At 44.1% G+C, this 25335-nt stretch overlaps 1 protein-coding gene across 1 annotated transcript; it reads right to left on the minus strand.

Moving 5' to 3' along the window:
• Window positions 1-8432: 8432 nt before the first annotated feature.
• Window positions 8433-25332, minus strand: EBNA1BP2 (EBNA1 binding protein 2). Its single transcript, XM_073593897.1, has 10 exons — window positions 25247-25332; window positions 24613-24707; window positions 22811-22894; window positions 19111-19277; window positions 16384-16507; window positions 14183-14272; window positions 13997-14072; window positions 11400-11481; window positions 8825-8996; window positions 8433-8748 (listed from the first exon to the last, which is right to left on the minus strand). Exons 1-10 carry the CDS (start codon window positions 25329-25331, stop codon window positions 8698-8700), a joined length of 1026 nt encoding a protein of 341 aa, XP_073449998.1. The 5' UTR covers window position 25332; the 3' UTR covers window positions 8433-8697.
• Between the last annotated feature and the right edge of the window lie 3 nt (window positions 25333-25335).

Here is a 25335-nt window from a genome sequence, read left to right on the forward strand (position 1 = left end):
TGAATCATAGGATTGTCCCTAATAGAAATTGCCAGGGGTTCGGCCGCCAGGGCATATAGCAAGGGAGACAAAGGGCACCCCTGTTTAGTGCCTCTGGTCAGGTCAAAGGCCTGGGAGGTCCAACCATTGGCGACAACCCTATCCTTTGGGGCCTGGTATAATAGCTAAATCCATTTGATGAAGTTTGGGCTGAAGCCAAACCCCTTAAGACAGCCCCAGAGATACTGCCACTCTACAGAGTCAAATGCCTTAGCTGTGTCCAAGGCTACGACTCGGGAGCTGACATCGGCATGCACCGCTTGCAGGTTGATATAGAGTCTCCTGAGGTTGAATGAGGGGTTACGCCCCGGCATAAAACCAGCTTGGTCAGCATGGATTAGGCTCAGTATTACCTGATTCAAACTGAGTGCCAAGACCTTAGCAAGGATCTTTATAGCCACCTGCAAGAGTGATATAGGTCTATATGATTCTGGGAGGCCTAGGTCCTTCCCCGGCTTTGGTATAAGAACAATGGTTGCTTCTCTCATAGAAGGGGGCAGGGTAGAAGTTTTAGAGGTGATTATAGAGGGTTAACAATTTAGGGGTGAGTAGTTCACTATATTGTGCATAAAATTCTATGGGCAGTCCATCAGACCCTGGAGCCTTAGACCTGTGAAAACTGGCAATTGCCGTAGCCACTTCGTCAGATGTGAGGGGTGCTTCTAGAGTAGCAACTTGGGCGTCTGTCAATTTCGGAAAGATAATTCCCGCGAGTAAGTCTGCGAGTTGGTTGGCTGATCTAATCTCCTGGGAGGTGTACAGTTGGGAGAAGAAGTCCCTAAACCGGTTGGTAACCGCCTGTGGGTCCGTGATCTTACCTCCGTCAGGTCCCGTAAGCGAAATAACAGTCGGGGGTTTGTCTTCACTATGAACTAGGTAGGCTAGTAGTTTGCCTGCTTTTTCTCCATGCTCAAATAGCTTCTGCTTGGCAAAGAATAATTTGCACCTGGCTGCCTCGTATTGGAGCTGATCAACCACTCTGGTCTGCAACTGAAGTTGGTCAGCTCTCGCAGAGGATGGGTCAGCTACATATAGCTGCTTAGAGGTTGATAGGTCACTTAGTGCTCCATCTAGGGCAGCAATAGAGTCAGCTTTGAACCTATTGATTCAGGAGGTCAAGATCATGCGGGCATGTAATTTAAAGGATTCCCATACCATGTCAAGGGAGGTAGAACCTGCATTTTCTGTAAAAAAGTTAGTCCAAGAGTGTATGAGCTCGTCATCTTCTGGAAAGCCAAAAAGGATTCAGCCGCCATGGGGTGGAGGTTTGTCTATTGGAATGGAGAGGGTAACCCAGTAGGGGCTGTGATCAGACAGTAGTCTGGGGGAGAATTCTGCTGTTATCAGTCTTGGAGCAAGGGCAGCTGTTATAAGTATAAGATCAATACGGGACATAGTATTGTGGGAGGTCGAGAAACATGAGTAGGCTCTGGTAAGGGGGAATTTGTGGAGCCAAGTATCAATAAGGTTAAAAGTAGAGATGAGTCTGGAGAACCTGGAATGTGACGGGACTGGACTGCGCGGCGGCACTGGCTGGGGTTTGTCAAGGCTGGGGTTCAAGGTAGCATTAAAATCCTCCAACCAGACCGCCTGTGTTGTGGGATATCGAGTCATGAACATCAACCCTTCAGAAATAATAGCAGAGCTAAGGTGGAGAGGGTACATAAAATGCCAATATCAGAAAAAGCTCCCCATATATTTTTGTGGAAAGGAATACATAACGTCCCTGCGAGTCAGAATGTACATCACACAGTTCAAAATGCACTGATTTGGCCATCAGAATCGAGACTCCGCGAGCCTGGGACGAATGGGTCGAATGATACGCCCATCCTATCCACGGCCGCTTAAGAGCCATCTGGAGCCGGCCATCTACATGCGTCTCGATCAGCACCACCACATCTGCTCTGTTTTTTTAGAAATGCAAACACCACAGATCTCTTCACCCCATCGCCCAGTCCGCAGACATTCCAGGTAAGTAGTTTTAGCGTGGCCATCCAACCGGGGGGAATATAAGTGATACATCAGGGTTAGTCCATCCCACCCATCTCCAGTACAAACTGATACACCATATCTGCCATAATCTAGTCGTGGGTGTAATGAAACATATTGCATATATATGGTAGTATTGTCATGTCTCAGCATTAGTAAATTCACCATAAAACCATTAGTATTGCCTGTTAACATAAAAACATTAACCAAACCCTCCCCCCACCCTACCCTGCATCTCCCCCAACTGATGCGGGCATAACCCAAAACAAAACATGATATAGCAACCAGAAAAGGGTCATAGCATGTCCTTGGGTAATAAAGCTGCATTAGTAGGTATATCCCAGGGACCCGGAAGGTTCATGGACCAAAAACGTATGGTCAACCGCCGTCGCACTGCAAACCGCAGATGTGGCGTGGAATAAATGCGGGTAAAGTTACTCCTGGGTCCAGCAGAGATAATGCTTTTCCTGGCCGCTGGGGGGGGGGGGGGCGAAAAAAAATTCGCTGCACGAAACAGGTAAGGTGTAGGACAGAGCGTGCTCCATATTCATGTCCCCAACAGTTCAGTGTGTAATGAACTTAGTAGCTCTAGAGAGCTGGTAGGTATCAGCGTGGGCTCCAGCTCACCAGCGAGGAGTATGCAAGAGGGGGGATATCCAAGGAATGACAGGGTCTCTCCAGGGGTCAGGAACAAGGTAGAAGAATTTTAGCAAGGAGAGGGAGAATAGAAAAAAAAATTATATATAATATATATATATATATATATATATATATATATATATATATATATATATACATATATATACATACATACATATATACACACGAACATACCAAGTCCTCGAGCTCCTGAAGGATGAGTGCCACAGTAAGAAGGCATGTGAGTCGTGGGGAGTGCTATCTAGCCGTCACAAGGTATTGCACGGTTATTCAGCTGCTCTTCTGGAGGAGTCAGGGCATTCTAGCCAGGCTAGAACTTCCTCCGGATCTTCAAAGAAAAATACCCGTCCATCTCTCTCCACTCTGAGGCGGGCCGGGAAAAGCATGGAATATTTGAGGTGCTTAATCCTGAGCCTTCTCTTTGCTTCTGCAAAGCTTTGGCGGCGACGCTGCACATCAGCGGAGAAGTCCGGAAAGATTGCAACTCTGGAGTTCCCAAGCTCGATGTTGCCCTTCTCCCTGGCCAACCTCAAAGCCGCATCTCGGTTCTTAAAGTTCAAGAACTTGGCAATGAACGTGCGGGGGGGAGCCCTAGCCGACATACGGCGAGCTCTCTCCACCGCAAAGGTCGGGGAGAAGGCTTCACGGCCATAGGTGGTAATGAGGAGCCGTTCCAGAAAAGTAGTTGGATCTTTTCCCTCCGCTCCCTCAGGCAAGCCGATGAATCGGAGATTACATCTCCTAAGTCTATTTTCCATATCATCTTGTCTTTGTATAAGCTGGGAAGTTTGTAATTGCATGCGATCGGCACCTGTTTGGAGCGGAGGGGATGGCGTCCTCCACATCTCCAATTCGGGTTTCAGCCGACGTGACTCTCTCTCTAAGTTTCTGAAAATCTTGCCGTATGAGGGAGATGTCAACTTTAACCTCCTCAATTTGAGCCGTTAATGAGGTGCGGCAGAAGGTAATTGCCTCCCGGAGCGGTCTGTTCGGCACTCGTGGCGCCGCCATCTTCTCCAGCACTGTCCTTTTCTAGTCGGCAGTATTGATCTAGTTTAGCGAGGGCAGCGCTCTGGGACTTTGGCGGAGACATGCTGGGGTTCGTGCCCGATCTTGTCCTCACTGACTGGGATCTGTCAGGATGTCTTGGGGAGATAGGATTAGTGGATTAATGGACGTGGCTCTTCTCTCGTGCGTCCTACTCCATTCCTCGTCAGGCCACGCCCCCTGGATATTTATTTTTATGGTTGAACTAGATGGACTTGTGTCTTTTTTCAACCTATGTAATTATTTCAATAAATGTGCAGCAAGCACAAGGGGACATTTCTGTTTAGCCATCAAGCTTTCACGCCGATGCATTGTGCATTGATGTAGCACGTGCCACTCGCTCCAAATCACTTTCCAACACAAGTACAGTACATACATACACACACCTGATTTGCTAATAGCTTGCATCAGCTCAGGTTTTTCATGCGCTGTGGTGCATTGGCATCCTATTCAAAATTAATGTGCTGCTGTGACACAACACTACAGTGCGAGTTGTGAAGGGGTGACTTAAAGCGGAGTTCCGCAAAAAAAAAAATTAAAAGTCAGCAGCTACAAATACTGCAGCTGCTGACTTTTAAAATAAGGACAGTTACCTGTCCAGGGCGCCCGCGATGTCGGCACCCGAAGCCGACCCGTCCTTCGGCTTCGGGTGAAGGCACCGGCATTTTCAGTAAGGCAATCAGGAAGCGAAGCATTGCAGCTTCACAGCCTGGTTCCCGCATGCGCGAGCCACGCTGCGCGTTCTGATTGGTCTCTGCTGTCTTCTGGGACCTGTGTGTCTCCCAGAAGACGGCAGGGTAGATGGAGGGGGGCCGGACGTAGCGTAGATTGCCGCGGATACTGCAGTGATCTTTCGCCAGAAGTGGGAGCAAATACCTGTACCTGTATTATCTGCTCCTCCTCCCTGAAAAGTGCCAAATGTGACACCGGAGGGGGGGGGGGGGAGGAACCGGATAAGCAGAAGTTCAATTTTTTGGGTGGAACTCCGCTTTAATTGCCGCAACTACTCATCTTTGCCTTGGTCCTCTATCTTTTAATTATTTACAGTGGATATCTAGTACAAGAGGCCAGCATTATTAACCACTTCAATACTGGCACTTTTACCCCCTTCCTGCCCAGGTTAATTTTCAGCCTGCAACACTGTCACACGTCAAATAATTGCGCAGTCATGCAACACCGTACTCATTCCTTTTTTTTTTTTTTTTTTTACACCAATAGAGCTTTTTTTCAGTGGCATTTAATCAGCACTGAGGTTTTTTTTTATCTTTCGCAAAATAAATAAAAAAAAACAAAACAAATGCATTGTCCTTAGTTTCTGTTATAAAATTTTGCAAATAATCTTTCTCCATAAATTTTCGGCCAAAATGTATTCTGCTACATTTCTTTGGTGAAAATAAGTATAAGTCGAGGCCCTAATTTACCACGGGAAAAACGTATTGACCCGAGTATAAGACGAGGGTGCGAAATGCAGCAGCTACTGTAAGTGGAAAAAGAGGGTCAACAATGCCCATCTGCAGCTGTATACCTCCCTGTGTCCTGTCCATATGTCATGTACCTGTGTATATATGTGCATGTGTCATGTACCTGTGTATATGGTTCTGTGTATGCGTCATGTGTGCATCCTTCGTGTGCCGCTCTGCACCAATCAGCGTGTGCGGCGGCCATTCACTGTTCAAAAGCCACGCCTCCTCCTCGTCCATGATAAGCAGAAAACTCCATTTCCCAGCAGTCAGCCTATCACGGACATTCTCTCATCCTCATACCACGGACGAGGATGAGAGAAATGTCCGTGATAGGCTGACCGCTGGGAAATGGAGTTCTCTGCCTATCATGGACGAGGAGGAGGCGCAGCTTTTGAACAGTGAGAGGCCGCCGTCTGCCTGCATGACACGCTGATCATGTAGGCAGACGGCAGTGACTCGAGTATAAGTCGAGGGGGGCACTTTCAGCCCCAAAAAAGGGGCTGAAAATTTCGACTTATACTCGAGTATATACGGTAGTTATTTAGTCTGTAGAAAAGTTAGAGTCCACAAGCTATGGGATATACATCTGAAAATCGATCAATCCTGATGGTACTGATGACCTGACTTGAGGCCCAAAAATGTCAGGACAGTACAAATACCCCCCAAAATTACCCCTTTTTTGGAAAGCAGACAGTTTAAGTTATTTAGTAAGAGGCATGGTGAGTTTTTTCGGGTCGTATTTTTTTGTCACAAATGAAGAAAAGTTCACAATTTTTTTTTTATTTTTTACATACTGCAGTGTTAATGTTTTAGTCGACTAAAAACTAAAATGGAATTTTAGCCAAAAGACTAAAAATGGGACTAAAACTAAAATGGAATTTGACTTCAAAATGAACACTGGTCTGTAGTGCATGTTTCTTACCTCAATACCATAAATAACAATTAGGATTTTTCACTCCAGCAGTATATAATGAGTTTGGAAATTGTAGAGAAATGTTAACTAATGCATTACAATTTAAATTACACCCATTAGATTTTAGATGACTAAAATGTACTGGAGATTTTAGTCGACTAAAAGGAAGGACATTTTAGTCCTAAGACTAAAACTGAATCGAAATTCGCTGCCAAAATTAACACCGACATACTGTCACCATTGTAGTGTGGTGGTGATCAGAGACACTGACTGGTGACAGTATGTAAATAAAAATGACCCCCCCCCCCCCCCCAGAGTAGTAGTGTTACTGTAATAAACGGTATTCCTCTGGTCAATGTATGTAAATAAAAAAAAAATGTTTACATACAGTGACCAGAGCAATACAGCCACAGTAACACTACTACTCTGGTGAGCTGATCAGGATTTTTTTTTTTTTTACACACACACACACACACACACACACACACACACACACACACCCCCCGATTGCTTTATTGTGAATTTTAGAGTTATAAGCAACCATTTTTTTTTTTTAATGAAAACTACTCAGTGTTTACTATTTTGATTGGCCACAGCTAATCAGATGGGCTGTGACTGGCCCTGTTGGTACAATTTGATGACTGACCAATCACAGAGCTCATCACACTAGTACACAATGTAAGGCATGCAACAAAGCCTTTGATTGTGTACAACTCATGTGATCTGTTGTTGATTGGCCACAGATCACATGGTACTGGCAGCGGGCTGATAGTGATCTGTCATCAGCCGTGTCCGGTGAGAGATTGCGCCAAAGCGCGGCCCAAACCTGGGAGGATGTCACATGACATCCTCCCAGTACAACAGTACTCCTACCCAGCCGTTATTTTACAATAGGCTGAGTGGGAAGAGGTAAAAAAAAAAAATTCTTTGCATCATTTATCCACTAGATCTGTGACTGGGAAAACAAGCAGCCCCATCTGCCACTGCTACTGCAGGACTCTCAGATTGCGCTGACACAACTGACTTCACCGCACTTGTAGTTCATGGTTCACTCCCTCCAGCCGCAAGAACAGGTCAGTACTTCCGTACAGACCTTAGACCAGGATGTAAATGTAAAAGCCTGTTCATTGCACCCGTGACACTGATCGTGGTTGAAATGCTCTGCAGGCTTGAATATAAGAATTTACTAAATTCACATTTTATTATTGTGGATGCATTTATTACATTACAAGGTGGACTATGTCCTAAAAGTATAACTAAAGCCAAAACTTTTTTTTTTTTTTTTTAAGATTTGGATAGAGTGGAGAGGGATTTTTAGAATACCTGTCAGGTTGTCATTGGGGTCTTCCATTAAGGAGATTCTCCCTCTATTTGTCATGTTTATTAATTATCAACAGTAAAAGAAAATAGCACATTGTGGGTTGTCCCCAGGACAGTAACTGAGGGGAAATCTTCCAATGGGGACAAATAGTTCTGGCGATACCTTCGGGATTCCCTCACGTTGAAGGGATTTCCTCTCACTTTCTGTTTTGGCTATGGGACAGAAATAATTGCAGCCAATCTGCTAGCAGTACACCACCATCTGATTTTAGCAGGCAAATTTCCCTACCCCAGTTGCTAAACCGTAAAAAAAAAAAACAAAAAAACAAAAATAATTCGGTCCCAGCCATCCACATGCTCAGCGTCTGAATGCTAGCTTGGCCAAATTGCTACCTTTTCAGCTGGTAGACTCTGCCCCCTTTCTTGAATTTGTGGAATGTGCTGTACCTCAGTGGCAGGTGGAACAAAGATGGCAAAAAAAAACCTGTCAGTGTTTTAACCCTCCCTCACCCTATCCAAAAAAAAATAGGTTTCCCTTTAGTTCTACTTTAACTACACAAGACGTTTAGTCTCGGTTCACACTGGCACGCGAGATTGAGCACCGTTTCCCGCATCACACACTGGTTCACACTGACATCTGCGAACCACTGGGGGTGTCAATGTAAAGTTTATGACACCCCCCCCAGAATCGGTTCACAGATCGCAGTGCAAACTGTCGAATGCTACAGGAATCGGATTGCATAGGTGTGAACACCCATGCGATCCAACAAAAAGGGTCCTGCACCATTTTGGTGCAGATGCAATTTCAGCCAGCCATACAGTTTGTATCTGTGCAGCGGTGCGAATCACATGCGATGTCTGATCGCACAAGTGTGAACCCAGCCTTAAAGCTAAAGTCACATCTGGAACGAGACAAATTCTCATGAGTGAGCCCTGAAATTGTAACAATTGCCCTGAAGTCGCTGATGGTCCTGCTCTGTTCTCTACAGGGAAAGCACATATACATTATACTTATATATTTAATAGAACCAATGACAAAACAGCTCTGTATATAAAAACAATGGCGGCTTGAGACTAGCATGGTCTCCGGAGGAGAACTATTACAGTCATGTATGTCCTTTGTCATCACTGAGAATAGTGACAATAGAGTAAATCCATCTCCAGCATGATGTCCAAAAACCCAGAGAGGTGATATTCAGTCACGTGCTCCAGCCGCAGGATAATGGCGACTACGTGCAAGCTGGTAGCGTATGCCGGCGGCGATTCTCATCTCCCTTTATTTTTCATCTTCTGTCTCACATTTTTGCCTGGCCGTTTCTGAAGAGAGAGGAGAACATTAGTTTTGGGCAATAAAACAGAAAACTCACCCATCTCTGCTGCACATTCTACTCACATTGGCATTCTTCCCGGCATTCTTCCCGGGCCTGCGAGGACCTTTCCCGTGTGCCACATTCGCTCTGAAGCGCGACACGTCATTAAAACTCTCCTTTGTATTCATTTTCGACCCTTTCTTCCTTCCTCCAAAGCCAAACTTCTGGTCTTTGTACTTTCTCTTGGCACTAGGTCTTAAAAAAAAAAAAAAAAATTGAAAAATACAACGTAAGGATGTATATAAGAATTTGGAAAAAAAATAAATAAAATACAACAAATGCCAAAACACCATCATATATGAGCACCATAAATGGCTCCTCAAGGAAAGCAAAAAAACCCCCCACAAAACTCCTTATGACACTGGAAGCAGATTCTCCGCTTCCTGGTAAATTAGTTGTGTTACCCTGAAATGTTACTAAACCCACAACAGTAAAAGCAGTCTGTATATGCAGTAAAGCATGCTTGTTATATTCACTGTGGAACCTCAAGGGTTAATCCTCTGCATTGTGTAAAAAAGGCTGTTCGATCCTGTATTCTCTGATCCTCCCCTTCTTCCACTGTCCCCAACACATCTCCTGGCATTACAGAGCCTTGGGGACAAGCTGCACATGCTCAGTTTGGTGTGTATTGCTAGAGAGTTTTTTTTTTTTTTCTTGGGAGGGTGCATGTGATCAGCACAGGGCCAATCAGCACTTTTCCACACAGAGGGTAAGGCTTCATGCAGCCTCATAGGACAGTCGGAGAATGAAAACTCCTCTTACAAGCTTTAACCAGACACTGATAGAACCCATAAGACTGCTATATACTGCTGGTGACATTGGTGTTTAGGCTGCAGCAAGGGAAGATGGGAGACAGACCACGGAAGAGGTGAGCATACCGTCACTTTTATAGTGGGGACCTTACTACAGGAGGTTTTTTTTTTTATAAACAAAACAAGGTCAGTTTTATTAAAAAAAAAATAAAAAAAAAAAAAACTACAGGACTCCAGGTCAATACAAACAATTGAATCAAATTAACATTAATTTAAAAATAATCAAATGCCTTTTATATACAATGACCATAATGAGCTGAGAGGCTTAATATTGTAATCCCATGTAATGTGAGACTCGCACTACGAGGCGGAAGGTAAGTACTACGAGTCAACCTAGTCTCCTTTCCTGGACATGCTTACAGGAGCAGAATGATGATCTCATCAATGTGGTGCTGCTTTCCACTTCTCAGTCAGCAGATAGGTGTGTGCTGGAGATTAAGCTTTATTATTGTTATTATTATTATTAGCATTTATATTGAGCCGACATTTTACACAGAGCTTTACACACTGTATAGTCACCGCACCTTTCTGTCCTGAGGGAGCTTACAATCCAAAGTCCCTATCTCACACGTACACATGTAGAAAACCCAGGGGGAACCCATGCAATTTCAATGCAGGTATTGTCCTGGCCAGGATGAGAACTGAGGACTCCAGAGCTGCAAGACATGTGATAATGACTAAGTTGCTGTGCTGCCCATTTAAAGCGGGGGTTCACCCACACCGCCAAAAAAAAAAAAAAAAAAAAAATATATTAAAAGCCAGCAGCTACAAATACTGCAGCTGCTGACTTTTAATACATGGCCACTTACCTGTCCCAGGGTCCAGCGATGTCGGCAGGGGATGCCGAGAACCCGCTCGGTTCTCGGCAGCTGCCGCCGCCATCCTAGGTGAGGGAATCAGGAAGTGAAGCGTTGCGGCTTCACTTCCCGGTTCCCTACTGCGCATGCGTGAGTCGCGCTGCGTGTCCCTTGTGGTCCCCGCTCTCTCCTGGGAGCTGTGTGTTCCCAGGAGACAGCGCGGTCGGGACGGGAAGAGGCGTAGACTCCCATGGGAGTCTATGCCGGAAGTGGGTGCAAATACCTGTCTTAGACAGGTATCTGCACCCCCCTCCCCCCTGCAAGGTGCCAAATGTGACACCGGAGGGGGGGGAGGGTTCCGAAAAGCGGAAGTTCCATTTTTGTGTGGAACTCTGCTTTAACACCACTGGGAAATATTACATTAGGCAATAGTCAGCTGTTTGTACACTGACTGAACATAAACAAAAACACAGTAGTGGACTGTTCAGATTCAATAGCCCATAAAAGTTAAAGTAGTTGTAAAGGCACAAGGTTTTTTTACATGGTGTGCATGAAGGTTAAAAAAAAAACAAAAAAAAAAAAAAAAAACACCTGTGTGCAGCAGCAACCCCGCCCCCCCCCACCTATTACATACCTGAGCCCCCTCTGAATCCAGCGATGTCCACGGGAGCGTTGCCTCTCCATGGACCCGCACTCCCAATTGGAGTTTGGCAGCAGCGGGAGCCAATCAGGAGATGGAGGGGTGGGGTACCCAAGCTGGGGAGCGTGCCAGCTTGGGTACCCCAGGAGTGAGCTGCTTACTTTCGGGGGCATCCAGCAGGCGGGAGGAGCCAGGAGCGCAGAGGAGGGAAGTATGACATGTTTTTTGTTTAAAGTGAGACTTTAATATCACTTTAACCCTCCCCTTGGGTATTTTAGCTGTAGTGATATCATAGATGTAACCCATTCATTTTTATTGGCCAGCAAACATGCAGTGCGCGTGCACTTACCCTTTTTTACCCTTTCCTGGTGCACCAGGAGTTTTCTTTTGAGGCTGATCTCCTTCTAGAAAATCCAGTTTATCAGAAAGGCCTAAAGAAACAGACAAGATATCATGTTAGAATACCATTAAAGAAAAACAAAAAAATTCAGTTACAATAAAAAAAAATAAAAAATACACTTGGCCTAACCTTGCCTTTTTCCTAACCTAAAAACTTCTCTAGAATCCCCCAAAACGATGAATGGTTTGATGTTTAAATCGTCAAGCATTAAGCTTTGGCACTGGGGCTGCAACAACATAGTAACTCCACACAGACTTGAAGAGGTCGTACTACACTACAGAGGATATAGGGGGGGTAGGGCACTATTCAAGTCTGCCGGCAGTCACAAAGACAATTTCAGGCCCAATGTTTGTGTGCGACAAGAATATTTACCCCCCTTCATGACCAGATCATTATTTGCCATACGGCACTGCATTACTTTAACTGACAATTGCATGATCATGCAGAGCTTAGGGTTTCCCCTTGAAGAACAAGGTTCAGATTCAGGGATTGGAATAGGGACCTCCTCCAAAGGTCAGCAGGCAGGTCCCCAGAGGTCAAGAGGCGTGGCTGACCCCCCCCCCACCAAAGTGTTCCGCCTAGCCCAACTAAGTCGGGGAATGAACAAGTCGGGGAAAGCCCCCCAAAAAAATATTTTGTACTTTCTGCTATAAAACATATCCAATACAAAAACTTAAAACAAATCAATTGTTTTCATAAATTTAGGCCAATATGTATTCTGCTACATATTTTTGGTAAACAAAAACAAAAAAACAAAAAAACAAAAAAACACAAAAAAAAACAAACAACCAAGAAGCGTGTATTGATTAGTTTATGTGAACATTATAGCATCTACAAACTATGGGTAATATTTATAGAACTTTTATTTATTTCATACCAGTAATGGCGGCGATCAGCGATTTATAGCGGGACTGCGATATTGCAGCGGACAGTCAGACACCAAAACTGACACGAATACAGTGATCAGTGCTAAAAATATGCAGTTACTGTACTAACGACACTGCCTGGGAGGAGAGTTAAACATCTAGGGCGATCAAAGGGTTGACTGTGTGCCTAACCAGTGTTTGTGTACACAGTGTGCTGCTTTCACAAAGGAAAAAGATTGATTCTAGCCCCTGTTTTGCAGAAACACAGGATCGATCCCTTCCCCCATCAAAACTGACATATGTCTTCTTTACATATCTTAGTTCTCTGTGTACTAACGATCGGCAGGTACTGGAGGACAATGAGTCCCCAACACCTATGGATCTGCTTCTGCTGTAAATTATCAAGCAGAAGCGGCCCGTGTGCACCCCCTGCAGGCGGAAGTCCAGAATATATATATATATATATTTATATTTATATATTTTTAGAGCTGCACGATTCTGGCTAAAATGAGAATCAATTTTCTTTTTTGCTTTGACGGTTTCGTTTTTCTTTTTTTTTTTAAATTAAAGTGTATTTTTTTTTTTTAAATTGCGTTTGAAAAACCGCTGCGCAAATACGGTGTGACATAAAATACTGCAACAACCACCATTTTATTCTCTAGGGTCTCTGGGAAAAAAAAAAAAAAAAATAAATGTATAATGTAATATATATATATATATATATATATATATATATATATATATATATATATATATATATATATATATATATATATATATATATATATACACACATACATACATACATACACACACACATACATACATACATACATACACACACATTTATTTTTTTTTTTTTTGCAGAGACCCTAGAGAATTATTTTCTTCTAGAAAATTACTTGGAACACCCAAACATGAGAATATATATATATATATATCTATCATGTTTGGGTGTTCCAAGTAATTTTCTAGAAGAAAATAATGATTTTTACTTACAACAAATGTCAAAAAAGGTTTGGTCTTTAAATGGTTAAACTTCCCTCATCTACACACCAGAGTTCTTTCCTTTGATAAAAGAACAAAAAGATACTTTGTTTCTACTTATTTGTGTGTTGTAATAAAGCTTGGCAGGCTGCCTGGATTTTTTTTTTCCCCCAGCTGTGAGAACTCTCTGCACTTGTTAGAAAGATCGTGCTGTTTTGAAGATCGGGAAAGGAAAAAAAGATTGCGATTCTTGACGATTAATCGTGCAGCTCTAAAAATAATAAAATATATACACACATATATATATATATATATATATATATACATATATATACATACACACACACACACGCGATCCGGCGCACAGCTGCTGCTCTGCAGCAGTAAAAGTGCTATAGGGCGTTCAGCAAGCGGTTAATTGGCAGAGAGGCTCCGGTCTGCAGGTGAGAGAGCTTGTGGCTTGTGTGGACTAGGATACGATTAAGCTGATTGCGGCGGTGGCAGCGGGATTCTTATCAGGATCAGCAATGATGCTCTGTGTCTCACATCCTACACCATGGACCACACCCCCCCCCCTGTGACATCTACTGTATTCATTATCTGTATCATTGGCAATGAACTCTTTCTGGGTGACCTATAGAGAAAGTCTATGTAACCAGATCTATAAATATCCTTTCCTTGGGTAATACTCACCTTTCTGGTATTTTTTAATCTGGTTCATCATATTAGATTTCTCCTTCTGTCTCTTCTGTATAACTTCAACTTGTACCTGTAGATCAGAGAAAGATCACCAATTTGATTCAACACTCAGGCAAACGATAAATAAAATAGACCCCTAAACTAGGCCAGTATGTAACAAGTCACATGCCGGTCGCTGACCTTTTTGCCGTATTTCCGCAGGGCTCGCAGCTGTTTGGCTTTTTCTGATTTCTCCATCGCCTGCTGCTTGGATTGAAGTTTATGTCGAATCTACAAATACAAAAACCAACCGGAAAATCACATGTCAGACAAAAGTTCTTTGTAATTCCCTGTAAGTGCAAAGCCCAGCATTCAGAGCACAAGCAGTGCTGTCAGCCAGTGTTGCAGTTCTACAAACCAGAAGTCTTATATATCCCTTTGGCACAATCATTGTCTTCTTCAATATACAACATTGCAAAAGGGAAATAGGGCAAAGTAAAAGATTCTCCTAAAAGGTTATCCTCCGATTCACCATTATCACACCCCTATCACCGATCGTTTCCATCAGAGCTGGAGATAAGAGTTCAAGTGTTACTAAACCCCAGACCCTGCAGTCACTATATCTGGTCTCCCACAGAACATGGAAATGCAATTATTTTAGTAATTATAAACATTTTCTCATCAGCAGTATATAGCAGTCTTGTGACTTCTATCAGTGTCTGGTTAAAGCTTGTAGGAGGAGTTTTCATTCTCCTTCGACTGTCCTATGAGGCTGCATGACTCCTGACCCTCTGCTGATCACATGCACTCTCCCAAAAAAAAATTTAAAAAAACACTCTAGCAATACACACCAAACTGAGCATGTGCAGAGTGCCTCCAAGGCTCTGTGCTATCAGGAGATGGATTGGGGACAGTTGACGAAGACGCAGATCAGAGAAGACAGGATCAAAAAGCCTTTTAACCTCCCTGGCGGTATGATTATTTCGGATTTTAGGTGCTGAAAGCGGTACCATTATTTTGCATGGAAATTTGGCGTTTTATATTGTAGGTCTGTAAATCTTAACAATAACACACTTAAATCTGTCCAAACCAGAGTCTAGTAGATATCCCGGGTATGATAAAGTTTGAAACACAAAAACATAAATTATAATATAATAAATAAAAATAAATAATTAAAAAAAATTAAAAAAAATAGTAATAAAATAAATTTCCCCACAATTCACTATCGCTCAATTCTGCAAGTGTTCTAATTTACTATCGCTGTTTTCTAGCTGGTCTAAAGCCACTTTTGACGTAAAGGGACACTTTTTGGTTGCTATGGACAATCTCCAGTTTCCAGGCAGAAAGAACAGTGTATATCATGTAAAACTGCATGCAGGGCATGGGCCAAAGCACTGGGGACAAAAGGGATGTGAAATCATTTCATACAGTACTGTAATCTGTAAGATTACAGTACTGTATGTGTTATGATTTTTTACTTTTTTTGAATTTGCCGCCAGGCTCCGCCCCCGTGCGTCGCGCCGCTCGCAGGGAACGGAGCCTGGCACGGAGAGGCTTCGGAGGAGGACGGAGCCCTCGGACACTGCGGGTGACATCGCAGGATCCCGGGGACAAGGTAAGTAAAGCCGCCCCAGGATCCTGCAATGCGATCCCGAGTGTGGCTCGGGGTTACCGCTAATGGTACTGAATTTTAACCCCGAGCCACACTCGGGAAAACCGCCAGGGAGGTTAACACAATGCATAGGATTAACCCCTTAGGTTCCACAGAGAGTATAACAGTCATGCTTTACTACATATACAGACTGATTTTACTGTTGTGGGTTTAGTAACACTTTAAAGTGTATGTCCAGGCAAATATGAAAAACTAAAGTGAAGCAGAAGGTATTGTAGCTTTAAAGCTGAACTCCGGCTTTTCATACACTTTACAAACGATTTGTGTCATTCACTAACATGTGAGGCCGCTGGATGTGTGGTATTAACCTCTATGTTGCTGAGGCCACATACAGCATACCGCACTGTGCGAACCGAGACTTCTGTCTGATACCCGGAACACAGTAAAGTCTATTCACAGCTGTGCTTAGCCATTCAGAGAAAGTGATGTATTCCATCAATGAACATAAAGCTTCCTCTGATTGTCGAAGTCAGAGAGGCGGGCTGTTGATGTCACAACCTCTGGCTCAGCCATTCAGAGGAAGCTTTGTATTGCGATCGAATACATTGCTTTCTCTGAATGACTAAACGCTGCTGTAAAAAGACTTTGTGTTTTCCGGGTATGAGACAGGAAGTCTCGGCTTGCACCTGGAACACAGTGCGGTATGCTGTATGTGGCCTCAGTTACATACAGTTTATACCACACATCCAGTGGCCTCACATTCACATTTAAACCTTTACAGGCAGCCTACCTTCTGCATGTGCTGGTCTGTCTTTGCCATCTCAGCAAAGTAATCATCCGGGCGCCTTGTGGAAACTTTCAGCTTCGCCAGACGTGGCAGAGCGAAGAGCACAGCCGCCTGCGCTTGCCGGTAACTGGGGAAAGAATAAAGAATTGGAAATTGAAAAGAGCGTCACCTGCTGGAATTCAACTGCATGTGCTCCAACACAGAACGTCACAAAACACGAAGAACAAAGTGACGATTGCTGCTGTGGAGAAAATCATTGGCAGCTTCCAAGCAAAGGCTTTTTCAATAAAGCAAAAAAGCAATGAAATATTAACCACCTCCGGAAAATTTACCCCGTTTCATGACCAGGCCATTTTTGGCGATACGGCATTGCGTTACTTTAACTGACAATTGCACGGTCGTGCGAAGCTGTGGATTAACGAAATTTATGCAATTTTTTTTCCTACAAGTACAGCTTTCTTTTGGTGGCATTTAATTACCTCTGCGTTTTTTTTTTTTCAGTATAAAAACAAAAAGACAGATAATATTGAAAAAAAAAAAAAAAAAAAAATATATATATATATATATATATATATATATATATATATATATATATATATAGAAAAAAATATTTTACTTTAATATCTATTAAAAAGAAAAAAAAAAAAAGTGAAAAATCTAAATTGCATCATAAATTTAGGCCAATATGTATTCTGCTATGTTTTTCGTAGAAAAAAAAAAAAAAAAAAAATCCCAATAAGTGTATATTGATTGTAGACGCTATAACACACACACACATACATTATATATATATACATATATATATATATATATATATATATATATATATATATATATATATATATATATATATATATATATACATATACACACACACAATATATATATATAGCAGCGATCAGAGACTTATAGCAGGACTGTGATACTGCGGCGGACACTAACTGACACTTTCCGGGAACCAGTGACACTAATACAGTGATCAGTGCTAAAAATATGCACTGTCACTGTACTAATGACACTGGCTGGAAAGGGGTTAAACATCTAGGGCTATCAAAGGGTTAAATGTAGCCAGTGTTTGTGTGTAATGTGTGTGCTTTTACTAGAGGACGATATCAGTTCTAGTCTCTGCATCAGTCCCCCCCCACCCATCCCCCCCCAGAACTGAAATATGCCTTGCTTACAGAGGCATATTTCAGTTCTTTGTCTTTTACCAACGATCTGTGGGTGATGAGGACATCAAGTCCCCGGGACCCGCTTCTGCTATAAATTATTACCTCTGTAGGTGGAAACACACACACACACACACACACACACACACATATACATATACATATATATATATATATATATATATATATATATATAAAATCCTACCCACGGCTGCCGCCCTGTAGCATTAAAAGTGCTATAGGGTGGTCAGCAAGTGGTTAACAAATGACATCAGTCTAGACAGACTTCATCCAGTGACCTGCTACTGTCTGAGCTTCCCAGAATCTGCCTCCTCCCCACAGTCCATGCAAAGTCATGAGGAACTTTGACATCGGCAAGCAAAAGAACAAGCAAGGTGACGGAGACATCCTTTACCCGTCTAATATGGCTCCACCCCTGACATGGGTACTAAGACCATATTGTGGGCAAAAGGCATCAGTGGCAGAGCCAGATCAGATGGGTGAAGGAGATGTCAGAGTGACCTTGCTTGCTCTCTTGTTTTGCTGTCCACATGTCAGAGTTCATCACATTTGAAAAAAAAAAACCCCCAGCAGTGTGCAGCTTGAATTTTGCAACGCAGAGTACTGTGCAGAGTTTGAGAACCTCCAGCACCCAATCATTACATAGATAAGTGTCCAAGTGGTTCTAATCTGATGAAAGCCAAAATGTGGTTGGTGCTTTGGGCACACTATTGTGACAAACACTGCCCAGGGAGTACTGCGCTATCCTTGTGTACTAAACGTGTACGGGAACTCTTTATATACCAGCTGCAGTGAGCTGCATAAAGACACGTTTTATCTTTAAAAGTTCAGCAGTCTTTTTTTCTTATAGAAAAATTTAATTATGCAATTGACGATATGTAATGTATTACTTGTTCCTCCTTTGGGTGTAAATATATACCGTATTTATCGGCGTATAACACGCACCCCAAGTTTAGGAGGGAATTTTAAGGAAAAAAAACTTACATTAAAATGCCCATCAATGCAGCCTTATCAGTGTCCATCTGCAGCCTTTTCAGTGTCAGTTCAGCCTTGCCCCAGTGCAGTCTTGTCAGTGCAGCCTTGCCCCAGTACAGTCTTGTCAGTGCAGCCTTTTTTTTAGTGCAGGTTTGCCCGTGCAGCTTTGCCCCAGTCCAGCCGTGGGTAGATTCAAATATAGCGTAGAGACTGCAGGGCTTCGTCTGAGCCGAGATACACATACCCGAGTGTTCTCGGCTTTTTTCGGCGCCACCGTCATGCCCAGTTCCGCCCTTGGACCTGTGTTATGTCCATCATAGGGCGGGACTGGGCGTGACTGTGAGCGGCGCCGAAAAAAGCCGAGAACACTCGGGTATGTGTATCTCAGCTCCGAAGTCGGCGGCGATCGCGGCAATTGCCGCAATCGCTCTGATGACACAAAATCGGCGGGGATCGGCCGATAACACGCACCCACGAATTTCCCCTGATTTTCGGGGGAAAAAAGTGCGTGTTATATACCGATAAATACGGTAATTATAAAGAAGTTCAGCAGTAAATCACTCACAAGCACATTTCCCTCTGGAAATCATCCTCCGCATTGACTTCGGAGCTCTGAGCCGCCTCCACCCCGTTCTGTTCCCTCTTGTCAGGTACCGGAGCCGTTGTTACGTCCAGACGCTCCAACCACTCCAGATCTTTCTTCAGATCCCGAAGGCATTGTCTTAGTCCATCCTGAGGAGAAACATGGATGGCATGTTATGAAAGGAAGAGAGTGTGATTAGATTCCCTTTTTAATGGAAACCTCTTGGGGCCCCCCCACCCCGTTTACATTTGCAGTTTGGGGGGTGGTGAAACCCCATAGTTAAGACATGTTTTTATCACCCCCACCCCAGCCGCACCTGTGGCCAGGGGTATACTCATGTCACAGCCACAGCAGGAGTTACATGCCCCGTCACGGTTGGTGGGTGTACCACCTGCCAAGCATGAACCATTGAAGTAACTGAGGCTGCTCTGCTTTCTCGCCACCTGCTTTAACCCCCTTGGACCCCGGAGAAGCATGCAGTTGTGGGGTGCTTGCAGAGTCACCCCCATTTACTTAAACTGGCAGGCGGTAGCACCCACCAAATGCAACATGGGGTTTCATTCCTGCCGCAGCATGTGTGCACCTTTGGTTGCTGCCTCAGCAGATAAAGGGGGTAGGGATTGGGAGTAGTAAAACCGCAACAACCACAGGGTGTTACCCCCCCAACTTTATGTGTAAATAAGACCCAAGCGTGCCGCTGCTGAATTCAACTAAGGGCTCACATTCACAAGTGAAACAGGCACTGCTGCTCCTCTGAAAAGCGATGAGCGTGTTTGACAGGTGGCGAGATGTTGCTTCCCGAGCAATGCAGGCGATTGCAACACGGTACTAAAGCAATTAGCAGTTAAAAATCAGATTTGAGGAGGGGACACTGCGTATGGTGATCTTCGACTTCTCCCATGTTGTTCAGTCAGATCTCCACCTCTTTGTGGTTGCCTACCCCTGGCTGTAGAGGGGCCCTGCTGAGAAATTTCTGTCTCTCAGATAATTTCCCACTGACACCAATGATCTTTTCAGTTATCTGTAAGAGGGTAAAAATTCACAAATGATCACAAGTGTAAGGAGCATTCTTACCACTGACCATCACACTAATGTATTATGAGTTGTAGATATGGTCATTTTTAAACAGGGGTTCTCTGAGACTGGAAAGTTATTTTTATAGGGGTCCTCTGTGTTGAAAAGGTAGAGAAAGATCGAAAGCATACCTTTCCAATATAGGTGTATAGTGACTCATACGCTTATAGCAGCGCGCCTAACGATCACCTCAAAGTGAAGGACATCTAATCCACCCAACGTATCAGATGTAATTACTAGAGTCAAAGCCCAACATCTTTAAGAATTTTTTTTTGCATACTCCTAACTCCATGCCCCAATTTTTAGATAGATGGCAGCTTTAGGTGGCAAAATTTCCAGAAACTCCTCCGTGAAATACTGACCCTGGGTTCAGTACATTGCTTAAAGGGCAAGTTCACCTTTACAGAAAAATCTGTAAAGTGAATTTACACAGGTCCCCCTCCTCACTGACCTGGACCGCGGCAATCTCCTGTTCTATGCCCTGGTATATCCGCGCCAGGAGTCCGGGGCTTAAACCCCCCCCCCCCCCCCCCCCCCCCGAGCTGAATGTCCAAAATATCCCTCGTCAGGAGGAACGTTATGGAGCATTCTAATTGGTCAGCGGCATCACATGGGCAATAAGTAAGAACCCCAGTAGTTACGGTGTGAAACATGTGAGCTGTTAATTTCATCTTTTGCTGTATGGTTTTTAACCAATAAAGAAATCGTTGTTGGAGTGCGGCCATCCGGATTGAATTCTTTTCTATATGCTACTTTCCATACTGATCCAGCACCATTATTTGAGGAGGAGAAGATTTTTTTGTGACCCAGACACCTGGAACGGGTTCTTTTCCTTGTTCGGTCACATGGGCAGCGCTGACCAAGACGCGTGGATGCAGAGAGGATTTCTAAGCCCCGGGACTCCTGGCTCGGATATACCGGGGCTTAGAACCGGAGATTGCGGCAGTCCAGGTCAGCGAGGAGGGGGACCTGTGTAAGTTCACCTTACAGATTTTTCAGTAAAGGTGAACTTGCACTTTAATGCTTACTTTTAACAAAAACAATGGTGGTACTGTTTAATCCCAATTTTATTTTTAGTTATTATTTGTTTTTCTTTGACCCCTTTGTATGCATTTTATTTGCCTTATGCTCATACAGGCAGTCCCCCGAGTTATGAACGACTCCTACTTACGAACGACCTCAAATGCCGGCTACTTGTGCTCAACGCTGGTCCTAGATACCTCCGAGGACCTCCGGACACATCCCACACTGCAGTAATACATGTACTGCAGGGTCAGAAGAGCCCCAGATAACATAACAAGCGCCCGGAACATCCCACATCCATGCACAGGTGGAAGTTACACTTACAAATGCAGTGTTCCGACTTATGAACAAATTCCACTTACGAACAAACCTACAGTCCTTATTGTGTTTGTGACTCGGGGACTGCCTGTATATGGACCAATGTTACTGAGACTGATTATTTATTATTATTATTATTAAAAGGTACTTATATAGCGCCGTTAATTTACGCAGCACTTTACATATACATCGGTTCCTACCCTTAAGGAGCTTACAATCCAAGGTCCCCAACTCACATACTAGGGCCAATTTAGACAGAACCCAATTAACCTACCAGCATGTCTTTGGAGTGTGGGAGGAAACCAGAGTCCCCGGAGGAAACCCACGCAGACACAGGGAGAACATGCAAACTCCAGGCAGGTAGTGTCGTGGTTGGGATTCGAACCAGCGACCCTTTTTACTGCTAGGCGAGAGTGCTACCCACTACACCACTGTGCCGCCGCCAATAGATTGGTTTCACTTTTTCGCTGACAAGTACTATGCATACATACCTTACTGATAAGTTCTTGTTATACAGTGGAACCTCGGATTGCGAGTAACGCGGTTAACGAGCATTTCGCAATACAAGCACTGTATTTTTAAAAATCGTAACTGGGTTTGCGAGTGTTGTCTCGCAAAACGAGCACGATTCAGGCCAATGTGCAATACCGCGTTTGGCCTGAGGTGGGGGGTGCCGGAGCCGAGCAGTTCGGCTGACCTCGGCAACGAAGTCTTTCCGAGGTTTGTCGAGGTCAGCCGAGGTGTCCTCTGGCCTTCCCGAGGCTCTCCGGCGCCCCCCTCCCCCTTCTGGCCGCATGCGGTATTGCATGCCATTGAAGTCAATGCGGAACTAATTATTTTCGTTTCCATTGACTTCAATGGGGAAACTCGCTTTGATATTTGAGTACTTTGCATTACGAGCATTCTCCTGGAATGGATTATGCTCGTAATTACTATTCTACTGTCATTACCATTTTGACACTTTGTATCTTGTCAACTGTTTATCTTAAATAAAAAACAACAAAAGAAGAAGAAAAAAAAAAAAAAGAAGGTAGAGAGAAAGGTGGGTGTAGAACATGTAAAAATATAACACCAGCACACCTAGGAGTTTGTTGCAAAGCTAAAGAAAATTACAAGATTACACAACATCTGGAGTCACATAAAGGGGGGGTCTTGCAATAAAACTTTTGGCTTTACTGCAAAGCTCCTAGGTGTGCTGGTGACATTTTCCCCACGTTCCCGGCAAAAGAAAATACACAAAAGAGAAGCGCCGTGTTTCAGTCCTCACCACATCATTGGAAGCTTTCGGTTTTCCTTCCAGCACCACATTTAATCCCGGCTTCAGTTTTCCCTGAGCGAAGGCTTCTTGTAGCTGTAACACAAAAGCATTTGTAGAACAAACTTAAGGATAGAAATGCAAAACAAAACGCAACATACCATTCTTATAAGCAGCCAGTTAGGTGGAACGTCATCCTGATTTTATCATTTGAAGGCACGCCTCCAGGAATGATCTTTATATGATCCCTAAAAACTCATCTCTTCAGGGAAACCTCCCCCCCCTCCCCGCTCCCTTTCACCCTATTGACTGAACTTTTACACAGTCAGGTTGAAAACAAAACACCAAGTCCATCTAGTTCAACCAAAAGAAAGAAAAAAAAAAATCATACAATCCAACATACACAATCCTATACCCTCAGTTGATCCAGAGGAAGGTGATAAACCCCAGCAAAGCATTCTCCAATGTGCTCCAGCTGGGGAAAAAATTCCTTCCTGATCCCCCGAGAGGCAATCGGATATTCCCTGGATCAACTTTACCTATAAATGTCAGTACCCAGTTATATTCTGTACATTTAGGAAATAATCCAGGACTTTCTTAAGGCAATCTACAGAGCTGGACAGAACCACCTCTGGAGGGCGTCTATTCCACATCTCTTACTGTGAAGAAACCTTTCCGTATTTTAATTCTTCCATCAGCTCATCCCCCACAGTTATAACCTTTTGTACCACTTATCCCACCCTATAAGAATGTAAGCTCTTATGAGCAGGGCCCTCTGAGCCGGGAATGAATCTGCCGCCTGCGGCCGTTTACCATTAAGCTGACTGAGGACCAGATGGTCCCCAGTCATCTCGATGACCTTCAGAGGCCAGGAGAGATGTCATCACGTCACTTCTGGCGCTGGCAGATGTAAACACGGCTGGGTTTTTAATTTTTTTAGCTGGAAAGCCCGAGATCACTTTTTTTTTTCTTGTTTAACATTTTATTGAAGTTTAACAAGGTGTACAGAAAAAAAAAAGCAATCTCTTGTAAAAGCAATCCTAGTAGCTAAATAGACACTGGTTTACTGGCGACTGCCACAGGTTCTCTCACTTCCTGTTTTGTCTATGGGACAGGAAGTGAGGGGAAATTACTGTCAGGGAGGAGCCATAAAGTTATTTCCTGTGTGCTTTCACAAACAGTAGGAGGGGACATTCCCCCCCCCTCCCTCCCTCCCCCCCAACCCCCCCACCTTCCAGGCTTGCTCAGGCTCTCCCATCCCACTGGGCCAGTCAGCCTTTCCATTCAGGTACACCTGTCCATTTTTCAGATGGATCTGATTGGAAGTCCCATTTGGGTCTACATTGGGCAGGAAGATGTAAACAGGTTTGTGTCCATTTACACCAACCTACCTCTAAATCCATGCAGGTCCAAAAATTAAGAAAAAAAAAAAAAAAAGGAAGGAGAAGAGTATTGCATCTTTTAAGTCTCCCCAAAACTGTAGAGTAGAGATGTATCAGAAGATGTATCAGGTTTTTATTGCTGTCTGTGTCCCCGTGAGGAAGATTCACCCTCACTATTCGTCCTGTTATTCATTATAACCGAGGTTTAAAGAAAATCCAAAATTTTGGGTAGTCACCAGAACAGGAATAGAGGAGAAATCTTCCAATGGGGGACACTAGTTCTGGTGACTGCCAGGGATTCCTTCACTTCCTGTTTTGTCTGTGGGACAGGAAGTGAGGGGAAATCTGTCAGGGAGGAGCCATGAAGGTAATGGGGGACTTGTAGGGGGGCGGAGGGAGAGAAGAGAACACATAGATGAAGAGTCTCATCACCTCCTTATCAGTCAGCTCAGACGGATCGATATCAGAATCCGAGTCCAACAAACTCTCCTCATCATCATCGTGACCCAACATGACGTCTTCTGATCCTGGGAGGAAATATAAAGAGAGACAATGTAACCAAAACACACAACCCGGAATTCTCCTCTATACTGACCGGGGGGAGACTGCGAGACGATCGACCAAACGGGTTCTACGAAGGGGGGGTATAGAGCCCAGGAGAAGGGGGGAGGGGAAATATTGGGGAGGGGTGGGGGGCATGAAGAAGGGTATTGGGGGAGAGAGGAGGGTGATTGTAGGGGAGGGGGAGGGTGATTGGGGGGTGCAGGAGGGGGATTGTAAGGGGGGGGGGGTGATGGGTGCTCAGCCTGTGGCCCTCCAGCTGTTGTTGAACTACAAGTCCCATGAGGCATTGCAAGGCTGACAGTTACAATCCTGACTCCCTCAGGCAGAGGAATGATGGGACTTGTAGTTCTCCAACAGCTGGAGGGCCGCAGGTTGAGCGCCCACCATAGACGGTGTGTGGCCGGGAATAATATGCCCCATGTATGGTGTGAAACTCGGAATCCTCCGGGTGACAGAAAAGACAAAAACTCCTCTAAATCATCCATACAATTCCCCCACTCACCGCACACTCCCCTCTCCACTTCTCTCCTCACGTGTAGTACAGCGGAAGTCTCACAACTCTCATTTCCGCCTACGTCACCGGACATCACG

The sequence above is a fragment of the Aquarana catesbeiana genome, linkage group LG07, assembly GCF_042186555.1.
Source record: "Aquarana catesbeiana isolate 2022-GZ linkage group LG07, ASM4218655v1, whole genome shotgun sequence".
NCBI lineage: Eukaryota > Metazoa > Chordata > Amphibia > Anura > Ranidae > Aquarana > Aquarana catesbeiana.

Excerpts from the sequence above, each read along its gene's own strand:
- EBNA1BP2 (XM_073593897.1), bottom strand. The coding sequence starts at position 25,331 with ATGTCCGGTGACGTAGGCGGAAATGAGAGTTGTGAGACTTCCGCTGTA. Across the intron at positions 14,273-16,383 it reads CAGACCAGCACATGCAGAAG|ATTCGACATAAACTTCAATC; the intron begins GTAGGCTGCCTG and ends TTGTATTTGTAG. Across the intron at positions 8,997-11,399 it reads CCAGGAAAGGGTAAAAAAGG|ACCTAGTGCCAAGAGAAAGT; the intron begins GTAAGTGCACGC and ends TTTTTTTTTAAG.